Source organism: Fusarium falciforme, chromosome 8 (genome assembly GCF_026873545.1).
Source record: "Fusarium falciforme chromosome 8, complete sequence".
NCBI lineage: Eukaryota > Fungi > Ascomycota > Sordariomycetes > Hypocreales > Nectriaceae > Fusarium > Fusarium falciforme.
Window position 1 is genome coordinate 1294208 of NC_070551.1, and position 12261 is coordinate 1306468.

Consider the following 12261-nt stretch of genomic DNA (forward strand, 5'->3'; position numbering starts at 1 on the left):
GTTTACAGTCTATTTGACGAACATAACGACACGCTACCATCTAATGAGATAATCATCACCCCGTTCACGAATTCATCGAGAGCTATGCCTCCGAAACGCAAGAGAAACGACCGTCTTTCGGTCGAAGGAGGCCGTTCTTCCCCGCATCGCCCTGGCGATACGATGCTTGGTCAACACGACCGCGACGACGGCATGGGGCGTGGCCGCGGTAGAGGGCCTCGTGGTCCCAGTCGGCGCGACTCATCCCAAGGCCACAACCGAGCTCCTCAAAATCATCAACCAAACCCTTCCCCTACTCAACGACGACCCAGCTCCTCTTCGCACGCGCCGCCTCCGCCTCCTCCGCCTCCTCCCGCAGTCAGGAAACCAGCGCCACAGCCTGTTCAGAGGCCGGTCTCTCCGGTCCGTCAAACGTACCGATACGATAACCTCACAGACGAAAAGATTAGCACCTGGGCCGAGCGCGGGCGAGGCGAGATCCTACAGCACGGAAAGCAATCGCGCGACGATGTTGACATTACTGAACTGTCAAGCTTGTTCCAAGAGTTTATCCATGCCGTCGTTGAGGCTCGACTTCCACCTGCTGATGCAGGCGCCTGCGTCAAGGAGATTATTGGAGACGAAACGTCGGAGATCATTAAGGAATCATACGCGTTTGCTCCCCATACCCTCTTCCTTGACTCTTTGTCGATCGTCATGGACAACGAGCCCGCTATTTACCGGCCGACCCTTCGCGAATTCCTCATTGCTACCGGTGTTTCCTCCAGCTTAATGCGACAGGTTTTCGATGCACCAGTTCTGCAGCAACTTGGACTGATCAGAGACAACTTTGCAAAGCTTGGCATCAAACAGGCAACAAATCTTCTCTACCGGCAAGCCAATTACAACCTACTTCGCGAGGAAACCGAAGGATATTCAAAGCTTATCACGGAGCTCTTTACCACTAGCAGTGTTGCACCGCCTCCTCCTGAAATGGCTGAGCAGACATTTGAGCGCATCAAGGCTTTGATCGGAACCTTTGACTTGGATGTTGGCAGGGTGCTTGACGTCACGCTTGATGTTGCTGCTGCCGTCCTTATCAAGCAGTTCAAGTTCTTTGTCAAATTCCTCCGAGTCAGCTCCTGGTGGCCCCGATCTCACCTGAAGTTCAGCGCCGCGGTCTATGTCGGTGGCCTACCTCTATGGGCTACCCCCGGATACTCGCAATGGACGACGACAGAGGAGGATGAGAAGCTTCTGGAAGAGAAGAAGCTAACCCGGGACATCGCTTTCTGGGATCGAGGCCGAGAAATTCATCTGGGTGCATTCTTCGAGTTGGGTGGCCGACAGGTTGCGGATTCTGACTCGCAGAAACTCACCATTACCAATGGAGCTGAGGGCGACGATGCTGCTGCTGACCTCGAACGACAATGGGTGCAGGAAACCAAGACACTGCCTCCCGCAGGTAACCGAACTGCTGCACAATTGCTCGGCTTCAAGCTTCGATTTTACAACTCTGAAGCTCGAGATGAATCCGATGTTCTCCCTGCGAACCTGCTCTACCTGGCTGCTCTCCTCATCAAGATTGGTTTCATCTCCATCATCGACCTCTATCCTCATCTTTCACCAGCTGACGAAGACATGGAGCAAGTCCGTGAGAAGGAAATGAAGAAAGTTGAGGAGGCAGAGCGAGCTTCACGAGGTGGCCCTATGAATGCGCTCCTGATGGCTGGCGTCCTGCCTCAAGGAGATGATGACAACCCCATCTCCTCAACCCTCCCTCGAAGAGAGCTCCCCAAGAAGGCCGAAGCGGAGGTGAAGGAAGCCACAACAGAAGCAACAGACAACAAGCCGAAACTGCCTGAGCCTCTGGAGCAAAAGGTATCGTTGCTCACTCAGCTTCTCACCATCGGCGCCATTCCCGAGTCCTTGTTCATTCTCGGTCGCTTCCCTTGGATCCCGGAAGCCTTCCCTGAGGTCCTTGAGCGAATCCATCGCATCCTGCACCATTGTGTCGACAAGGTTTTCAACGATAGCCGACCTATCATAAAGAGCGAATCCGGATGCCCAACGAAATTTGTTCCCGACTTCGATCAATCAGGACTCCCTAAGGGCAGTGTGCGGCTCAGCAGACTCACAACTCGGAAATCTCTCAGGTGGCCTTTCCCCGATAAGACGGACACCAACGAATCGCAGACCTACCGATACTACTGGGATGAGTGGGCAGACAACGTCCCTGTTTGTCAAACCGTTGATGACATCTTTACTCTTTGCGGAACCCTTCTCAACATCTCGGGTGTCAACATCGGCAAAGACGAGGCTCTGCTGACCAAGTTGGCTAGAATCGGAGCCAAGAGTCTTGCTGAAGACAAGTCGGAGGACAATTTGACCCGTTGGCACGATCTCCTTCGAAGACTTCTGTTACCCGCTCTCAGTCACACAAAGGCCAACGCTTCGGCCGTGAATGCTATTTGGGATCTCATGAGGCACTACCCCATGACAACTCGCTACTCTATGTATGCCGAGTGGTTCGAAGGACAGATTTCTCGCCTACCTGCCATGAAAGCCGCCTTTGCAAGAGCAACTTCGGAAACCCGTGGCACTATGAAGCGTGTCTCTCTGACTAACCTGAGCGAAATGGCCAAACAGCTCGCCAAGACCAGCTACTCGTCTCCTGGTATCGTCTTCAGGGTTGCGTTCGAGCAGCTTGAATCTTACCCTAACTTGATCGAGGCCTTTGTGGAGTGTGCCAAGTACTTTACGGAGCTTTCGTACGATGTCCTTGTCTGGTCATTGATGAACTCTCTGGGCAAGTCCAGGAGCCGCACACAAGCCGAACATGCTCTCACCACAAGCAAGTGGCTGCAGGCTCTCTCTAGGTTCTCCGGCAGGGTGTTCCGGCGATATACCGTGTTGAACGCTACACCCGTTCTTCAGTATGTCAACGACCAGTTAATCAAGGGCAACTCGACCGACTTGATTATTCTCAAGGAGCTCATTACATCCATGGGCGGAATTGTCGATTCGGTGGATTTCACTGATCACCAGGTTTTATCCATGGCTGGAGGACAATGTCTGCGACGCCATACTCTGATCCGCGGTCAAGACAAACGGTTTGAGAACATCAAGAGTTCGAAGCGCCTGATCCAGGCCTTGACTGACTCCAAGCTTGGTGTGCAGCTGCTTATCAACTTGGCCCAGTACCGACAAGCAGCACTCTTCCAAGTACCTGACGACGAAGCACACATCAAGTACCTGTCATCGATCATTGACGATTCTCACCGCATCCTGATTCAATACCTGGACCTTCTCTGGAGTAATCTCGAGCCTGCCGAGTTCGATGCACTTGTACCGTCTATCCCCGACCTCATTCACACCTATGGCCTCGAAGCCGGCCCCGCATTCCTTATCGGAAGGGCCAGCCTCGCCCACCGTATGTTTCCATGGCAGGCGAAGAAGCTGGACGAACCAAAGGGAAAGGAGAAGGGTTCTCAGCCCGCGGACAAGGACGGCGATGTTTCCATGTCGAATACCCCAGCAGCAAACAGTGGAAACGAAACCCCCCAGGAACCCGTCCAAGCCGACGAACAGGTGGGAACCCAAAGCTCGCCAACATCCAACTCAACTAATTCCCCACGATCACAGAAGTCTGACGTTCCTTCGCTCGTCAGGGCGGCGCTGCAGCCCATCGTGGACTCGATCCAAGATTGCGCCCGCCCTGAAACCTGGCAAAAGATTACCCCAGATCTCTATGCGACATTCTGGGCTCTCCAGCTGGGTGATCTCTTTTGCCCTGAGAAGATCTATCGACAAGAAAAGGATCGTCTCAAGAGCGAGGAGCTGGCTGTATCTCGAGATCGCACTGACATGTCGAGGCGAGGACAGGAGCGCAAGGTAGAGAAGAGAAAGGAGTTGATGCAACTCCAGATCGGCCTTCATGAAGAATGCGCCGAACATCTCCTCCGACAGGGCAAGTGGAAGTTCTACCTAAGCAAGCAGTTCCAGTCTTCATTCCCTGAGCCTAGGGCGAAGCCGGATAGCATCTCCGATGTCTTGCTCGAGCAGTGCTTCCTGCCTCGAATGCTCCTGTCTACAGCAGATGCGGAGTATACCTACAGGTTTATCAAGGCCCTTCACGAGTGGAATGCCCCTGGCTTCAAGTTGATGTCGCTCTATGATCGCCTTTTCAACGCCAACCGACTGCGATCACTGATCTTCACATCCAGTGTCATGGAGGCCGAATACCTTGGGCACTTCTTGAAACTCATCCTGGAGGACCTTTCGCGATGGCACAAGAATGCCACCGTGCCTAATGAAAAAGACAAGGCATCCAAGGATCAGCCTCGACTAGGCGCCTACGAGAAGGAGGGCAAAGGCCCCAGCGACCAACCTCGTCTTGGGTTTGCCCTCACTGTCGACGACAATGGAAAGCCACTCACCTTTGTGGAGCATGAGCAGTTCCGTGACATGTTGTTCAAATGGCATAAGAACCTTAACAGTGCACTCCGTTCTTGCCTTGAGGGTGCAGAATGGATGCATATTCGAAACGCCATCACGGTGCTGAAGGCTGTGCTCGACTATTTCCCCGCCATCGACTTCATGGCTACCAGGTTCTCAGCCCTTCTTCAGACCATTACCAAGCAAGAAACAGCCTCCAAGCCTTCGCCAGACAGCGAGGTCGGTGGGCGCGTTGATCTTGCGGTTGCCGCTCAGGGCGCAATGTCCGAACTTCAGAGAAGAAAATCCAAATGGGTTATGGTCCAGGCTTTCCGCCCTGGTGGTGTAAGTACATGCGAAAGACGTGTTTCTAGGCGATGCTAATATTTTGACAGGCCGGAGCCTCTCAAAATGAAGCAGACAAATCATCCAACTTGCGTGCTACTGCGCCAGAGTTCAGACCGGGCTCTTCCAAGTAAGTTCTACATATGAAGCAATATAATTCACTGCTAACTCAATACAGGACACTCGGAGTAAAGCAGTCCGGGGCTGAGGAGGAGGATGGGGAGGTAAAGGATGCAAAGGACAGCAAGTCCCCTGCCACCGACACCGCGACAAAGACCGCAGGCACTCCAAAGGACTCATTGCCTGCCAAGCCTACAGGACCCAGGGACAGCAACAAGCGTGATTCAACTCCACAGGGTCCTCGTTCGTCAGCTCCAAGCTCAGGACCTGGCTCTGGGCCAAACGGGCCCAAGGCTGATGCTCGGCCAAACACCCTTCCCGATCGCCCTCCCCATACACTCCCAAGCAGGCCTGATGTGCCCATCCCTGCTCACTTCACTCCCGAGCGATATAACCAATCTCGAGGACATGATCGGCGAGACGGCAAGGAGCAACGGGATCCACGCACCAGAGACCCTCGTGAGCCCCGAGACTCTCGCGACAATCGAGACCAGAGAGAACCTAGAGAGCCTCGCGAGGCTCGCGAGAGTCGCGATCACCGAGAGGTGCGCGAACAGCGTGATAACCGATCTTTTGATGCTTCTCGTCCTGATCGGCCGCGGGAGTACTCTGATCGCCGGGGACAGGAGCACAGCCGAGAACAGATGAGGCCTGACGCGCCATCGCGCCGTAATGACCACGAGCGTGAGCGGCCTCGGGATTCTAGAGGCGGTCGAGGTCATGAGCACGGCCGTTTGAATGAGCCGCCTGCTCAAGCTCCCACTGCGCCTACTGGTAACACCGACGCACCTGAGCCTCATATCAACCCTGAAAGGGCTGCCTTACTTGCCCAAGAACCGGAGCGAACCCGTGCCCCTGGCTCTGATCGACCCAGTAGGAGCCGTAAGAATGCTCCTGCTGAGCCGATGGAGGGCGTCAATCCAGAAAGGGCAGCCTTGATGGAGAACAGAGACAGCACGCCATCCCGCCCACCTCGAGACGAAGGACGCGATCGCAACTCACGTGCTCAGTCTCCTCGACGAAGCGGGCGCTATGGACACGAGAGTGGTCCCCAAGAAGGCCGTGAGGAACGACACGACCGGAATCATCCAGCAGATCACCGAGCTTCAGGGAGAGACCCTCGGGAGCGTTCCCCAGTGCCGAGCAACTATCGTGGTGAAAGGCCAGTGGATCGTGACAATGATAGAGCGTCCGGAAGCAAGACTCGCGACGCCTCGGGCTTCCACGGTCCCTCCTCACGCGGTCCGGAGCCTGAGCACAAGCCGTCTCATCAGGATGACTCGTATGGACGTCTCAACCCGATTCAGAGCGTGGCCGATATTCCCTACGGCCCTCGAGGTCGTGGACGAGGATCCGCAAGGGGCAGTCATGGTGGACCTCAAGGCCTTCCAGGTCGACTGGACAACCGATTCGCTGCCCCAGAAGCCGAACGACCACCCACTCCTGACAGGCCTCCTCCAACTGGCCCATCGTCAGGCAGGGGACGACGAGGCGGGTATGAGCAAAATGCTGGACCAGTGACTCCATCGAGCACTCCTGGAGGCCCACAGGGCAGAGTTAGAAACTCTGGCCCGGGCCAAGGCATGCCATCTCCTGCATCGACCAACGCAACACCTTCAGGTGTTCATCCCGAACGACTTGCTCAAATCGGTAACTCGCTGCCTCCTCCTCCTCCACCAGGACCACCACCTCATGGCCCAAGTCACAGTCATGGCCATGGTCGTCAGTCCATGCCTGGAACCAATACACCAGACCGAGGATCAGGCCCTGGGCCCCGTCAAACCCCTGGTAACTACGCAGGATCCCCAGCAGGCGACGGAGGTGTACCCACTGGTCCAGCTTCCTCCAACGAGCGATCCCGCAATGGTGGCAGCCGGAGGCAGCTGGCTGGTATAAACAGCACGCTGCAGCAAGCACAGGCAAACATGCCAGACATGAGTCGAAGCAGTAGCATGCGAAGGAACCAACCCAGACAGACGCTCGGTGGTTCAGATGCACAGGTCCTCACGGGGGGTTCTCCTGTTAGCACGCCTGTTGTCGAACGTCAAGACCCGGTCCGACATGAAACATCAAGCCGAGGACCTGCCAACGCAGATGAATCATCTGGTCGTGGTGAGCATGAACGAAGCCGTCGTGATCGCGAAAGCCGGTCCAATCGCGCCTCACGTCGAAGCAGCCGAGAGCGAGATAGAGAACGGACGCCCGGCCGAGAACGTGATGGCAAGGAGCATCGTGAGTATCGAGAGCGACGCTCGGGAGCTGGCGAGGGTGGCCGAGAGGAGCGAGAGTCCTCGAGGCGGTCGACTAGAGATCAAGGCAGCAGTGGACGCGAACCAATGGGCCCTCCTCCCACCAGCGGAAGAGACCTGGTGCAGGGACGGGAGAGTCGGCATCGAGGTGAAAGCCAAGGTGGGCGAAGCGGCGAGGATTGGGGGAGCAGCCGAGGTGGACGTGGAGGACAACGTGAGGGAGGCTTGAGGCCTGAAGATCGCCGCGAAGGACGAGAGGAACGTGGACGAAAGAGGAGAAGTGAAGAAGGAGTTGGCGGATTATCGAGCGAGCGCGAGAAGCGACCCCGACGATGAAGGGATGTTGATTGGCACAGTTGAGTTCAGTTTGAGGAGGAAACAAAATCATGATATTTGCCGAAGAAAGAGATGTCAAGATGGCATCAGATCAGAACAGCTGTTCCAATGGTGGACGACCAGCACGGAGGACGACGGACGGACGGACGGACACGACCGAGCAAAGTCTGATCAAGAAAGAACAAGAGCGAGAGAGAACGAGAACGGCGGCGGCGGCGGTGAAGCAGACGAAAATCGCATCATCAGGGCGTTTATCTGGACTTGTCTATTTTTTTGCTTGCTCCGTTCGACCTTGCATTACCTTACACATCTCCTTCATTCACTACTTGTTACTACTACAATTATTACTGCTGTTACCACTACTATTGGCACCCACAAATGGGGGGCTACACTACTACACTCGGCACACTTTTGAGATGGATGCGACATGGCATCATTCAGACTCGAGGCACCAGCGGGCGACTTCAATTCGCATCGTTCGACCTCATTGTTTAAAAAAGACTGGAAATGGGGAGTTGGGAATGGCACGGCATGGATTGGGTTTTAGATACCCGGCATTGATACTTGCTTTTTTCAGTTTTGTAACATCAGATTCAGCGACATTGGGAGTAGAACGGTTAAACGGGCTCAGGGTTATTGAGCATTGTAAAAGGAAGGCGCTTGTCTACAGAGCGAGGCCATTGATAGATTTCAGCAAAGGCACATACATGCCTGGGAGATTTGGTGTATTCTTGGTCAAGGCCACATACCTACTCATGAGACTTGAGGGGCGAGCATGTGATAAAACCACTTGCGTGATTAAGAGCATATTCAGTACGAATATGTTTACATAAAAGGCTAATAATTAGCCAAGGCATTACCCTATCTTCAGACGTTTCTTTGCTTGCCTTTAGAGTGCTACCCTATGGATGGCCTAAGTACTATCCTACACCCACCCTATTTACAACCGAATATTGAAGGACTCTTGCCCATGTCTCTTCAAAACCGAATCTATTCTACGGCCTCTTTTTCCAATCACTCAGTCCTTTACCTTTCCTATCCCCTCTCGCCATCGCCGAGAATGAGTCACTACGCCCCCTGAGCCATACCCCGTTCGACAGTCACTTCTGCAGATCTCGACCCTCCTATTTCCCTCAGAAACCCCAAGTACAAAGCGTCCACATCATCCAAGTGGCGCCCGGCTACATCCAAGCCTCGGATCTCTAGCCAGGGGATAATTATCCGGAAGCGGTCGTCACTTTCACACGTGAACGAGCCACTGTCGTCATCTACCAAACAAGACTTCTTTTCAACAGTCTAGAATGTTTTTTGACACTACAAAAGTTGGGAGCCACAAACGTCCAGAACCCGTTCTAAAACCTTCGAGTCAGGGAGACAGTTGAAAAGAAGAGCAAGCTACGCGCCATCTGCCGCCTCTCACCAGCTGTTGAACCAAGACGACACAAGCTTGGGGGCTGTTTCACGTGGCTCAGGCTGAGACAAGTCGTCGAGACCGTTTACAGCCAAAACAGATAGGCACAAAACGTTGACTTTGATACCATGATTGCGTGGCTGTTCGAGTTGCCGTTGCATGTGGTGAGACAGTCAAGACAAGTCCTCATCATGACATATAGCAGGGTGTACAGTTCATTGCACTGCCACATCACAAGTAACCACGTCACTAAGACTTCAAACCTGTGTCATACCAGTGAGTGGTTGGTTGAATTGTGTGTGTGCTATCAACTACCCCATGGAACACTCGTCAGGCCGCATCCTGACCTTTCCCCAGCATCAACAGAAAAAACTATACTTTTTGCCACCAGGAATCCTCCTCATCCTATAGTCTTTAACTCTATGTACAAAGAAATCCATCCCAAAAAGAAACTGACAACGACGACCCCTGTGTATTATATCCAGACCAAAAGGAGCAATGGCTGTGTGCAACTTGTTCAGCCGGAATGGCCTGACCAATAGATCCTCGCACTATAGCTGCACCAGCCCCGAACTGTCCATCCATCGCAGTCTCGCAAAGGTCGTCGTTGTCCTCATGCCCCAAATATAAGTCCGAATCGAAACGAGACAGTCGGCCACTGCCCTCATAACCATGCCGATAGCACTCGCTACCAATGAATGAGCCATCCCATGCATGCATGCCCTTCATTCCTTATACCGGCCGCTTGCTGTGTATGTATGTACCATGACCATGACCGTGACCCCGCCCGCCAATCGCTGGGGGAGCGTGTCCCTTGCCTTGTGTTGTGCCTGCCACTGTGTAATGTGTCCCTGAAAAATGCCAACGCCTTCCTGGTATCATCTTGAAATGCAACAAAAACCCCAACAGGATGTGGAAATGTGTGAGCCCGAGAATGCGAAATTCGTTTCGTTTACTTCATGACCTTGAGCGGCCCCGTGTCCGTCCGCGTCGAACATTCTTCGTCAATCGGCTTGTCCGTCACCGTCACCCGAGGACGCCTCAAGCTCCCGGAGTGGGATCTGGGTTGGTTGCACGGAGTACCTTGGGTGCCTGAATCCTCCTCGAGTAATCGTGGTCATCCCGTAGCGTGTTGATGCTTTCGTGACTGGCGCTCCGGACGTACAGTCCCTGCTTGAACGGGTCCATTCGTGGGTCAACCTGCAGCGTGCTGTTGCGGTTGCTAGCCCCAGCTGCCGACACAGGTGAGCCGGCCGCCATGCTCATGTCAGGTCGCTGAGCAATGCCCGAGGAGCTATCTCGGATGCTCGGGTCGTCATGGAAGGCCTCCTGCTCATTCTGCTGCTTCTTGCGGCGGAACCAGAAAAACAGCACAAGAGCCGCAATGCCCAAGACAGCGACAATAACGCCCACGACGATGCCGACAACCTGGCCAGTACTAAGACCACTCTTCTGTGACTTTTCATTTGCGTCTTCGTTTGCCGAGATACCGGCGGTCGACTGTGTTGGGGCAACTGTCACAGTCTTAATAGTTCCTCCAGCAGTGACTGTCTGCACCAGAGACGTAGGCTCCTCAGTAGTTGTCGAGGTTGATTCGTCTTCGGTGGAAGTCGAGGTTTCTTCTTCCGATTCGGTCTAAGCCCATGGTTAGCACCTATCCAACGACTTATTGATCACATCACCAGTTTCCGATTCGGAATAGCATGCGTGTCGAGATCAAGCGTACAGTTGAGCTTTCTGGCTCCTCCGTTGAGGTTGAGGAAGACTCGGATGTCGGTTCCACTGTTACTGTGTTCTGCACCGTCTCAGTTACCTTGGATATGATCGCAGTGGGTGGTGCCTGAGTCTTTGCCAGTTAAGCCGCGATGTCTTACCAACCGGAAGGGGGCGAAAGGATCAAATATACGCGTGGCAGATGAGAAAGCTGGAGGACGCTTGTCCAGGCATGGCATGGATGGATGGATGGATGGATGGATGGCAATCACAATAATACAAATAGGCATGAATATCACGAGATGCTACTTACTGTGGTCTTTGATGAGGAGGATGAAGGCCCCTGTGTGCCAGAAGGCAGGACGTTGCCTAAAGACACATAACCGTATAGGCCATCTCCACCGCAGTTCTCGGAGGGCCAAGCTGGGCAGGGAATATCGCATTTCGATGTATCCTCCTGCGTCGATTTAGAGGGGACGTAATTTGAGCACCAGCACAGCTTGTCCTGCGTGATGGCGAAGGCGTAATCGTCGATGCAGAAGTCATGGCAGAGACCATTCGTTTGATAGATGCTCGAGTCTGTAGATCATGGTTATTAGAGATTTCGAGAACCGAGTCTGTAAGTGCAAGACATACTCTTGGGGGTTGAGCCAGTATTGAAGCTGGCGCAGTATTCAATGTCCAAGGCACTGGCTAGAGGCGCCCAGGACGATGCTAATAGGAGAAACACGCCTGCTGGCAGGGCGTTCCTGCAAGGAGGAAACATGATTATGAATTTGGTCCAAAAGCCTATAACAAGACGAGGTTAGGAACTGCCAGGCGAAGAGAGATGGAGAGCATGTGGAGGGAGGTCGAGTCCATGACCATTGCTGTAACACACCTTTACCGATAGAGTCGACGGCGAGAGAGCATGTGAAGTCGAGTGCGACACAGATGAAGCAGATGAATCACCATAACACGGTCGCGAAAGCTCTCAGATGGTCGAATTCATATCACGTCGGATGTCGAGATGTGTAGTGCTACCGGGATTGTTTTCGCGAGGAACGTCTCGAAACCGGAACTGGTCAGCCGATATCGCTAGGGCGACGACCCGGGTCGAGGGAGGTAGCACAGCCAAGCTGTCGAACAAAACGAGGGGGTTTGGCGAAAGATGTATGCTTGAGCGAAGGTGATATATCAATCACGGCGCTGATTCGAGCTCGACGATAGCGACGGTGGTGTTGGGTTGAGGTAAAACGACGGTGGTGAATGAGTCAAACCGCGCAGGTTAAAGCTCTCAAAAAGTGTTTGTCGTCGATGAATGGCCCCGAATAATCCAACACGCAGAGCGAGTCCAACACAGCCGTAGCGCAAGCAAACGATGCCTCCAAAAAAAAAAAAAAGACCCAAGGATTCAAATGATCGTCCCAAGTAAAGCCAAAAAATTTCCAAAAATTACCGGGGGGAGCAAGTGAAAAGAGAGGACAACTCCAAGCCGGCAAATGGATATCGCGGAGGCGGAATGGGCAAAAAGAGGTTGGGGAAGATGGTGAGAGATTGGAATGCGTGGCTGGAGGTGAAGTCGAGACGAGAGGAAGAGCGAGTGTAAGGTAAGTACGGATAGAGGTAAGGGAAAAGGTGCTGCTGGGAGAAGGAGCGACGAGGGTGGTCGAATCAGGTAAGAGCCAGGTA

The 12261-nt window shown here is 53.7% G+C and overlaps 1 protein-coding gene and 1 pseudogene across 2 annotated transcripts, besides 1 other annotated feature; one reads left to right on the forward strand and one right to left on the reverse strand.

Annotated features, from left to right (window-relative positions):
* Positions 1-84: 84 nt before the first annotated feature.
* On the forward strand, positions 85-7466 carry NCS54_01024300 (THO complex subunit 2; the record flags this gene model as incomplete). Its single annotated transcript, XM_053155559.1, has 3 exons — positions 85-4761; positions 4812-4891; positions 4940-7466. The coding sequence occupies 3 exons, from the start codon at positions 85-87 to the stop codon at positions 7464-7466; spliced, it is 7284 nt and encodes a 2427-aa protein (XP_053011534.1).
* Positions 7467-9918: 2452 nt separating this feature from the next.
* Positions 9919-11377, reverse strand: NCS54_01024400 (annotated as a pseudogene). The gene is made up of 4 exons: positions 11227-11377; positions 10904-11169; positions 10604-10723; positions 9919-10512 (listed from the first exon to the last, which is right to left on the reverse strand).
* Positions 9919-11377: a sequence feature.
* Positions 11378-12261: the final 884 nt, after the last annotated feature.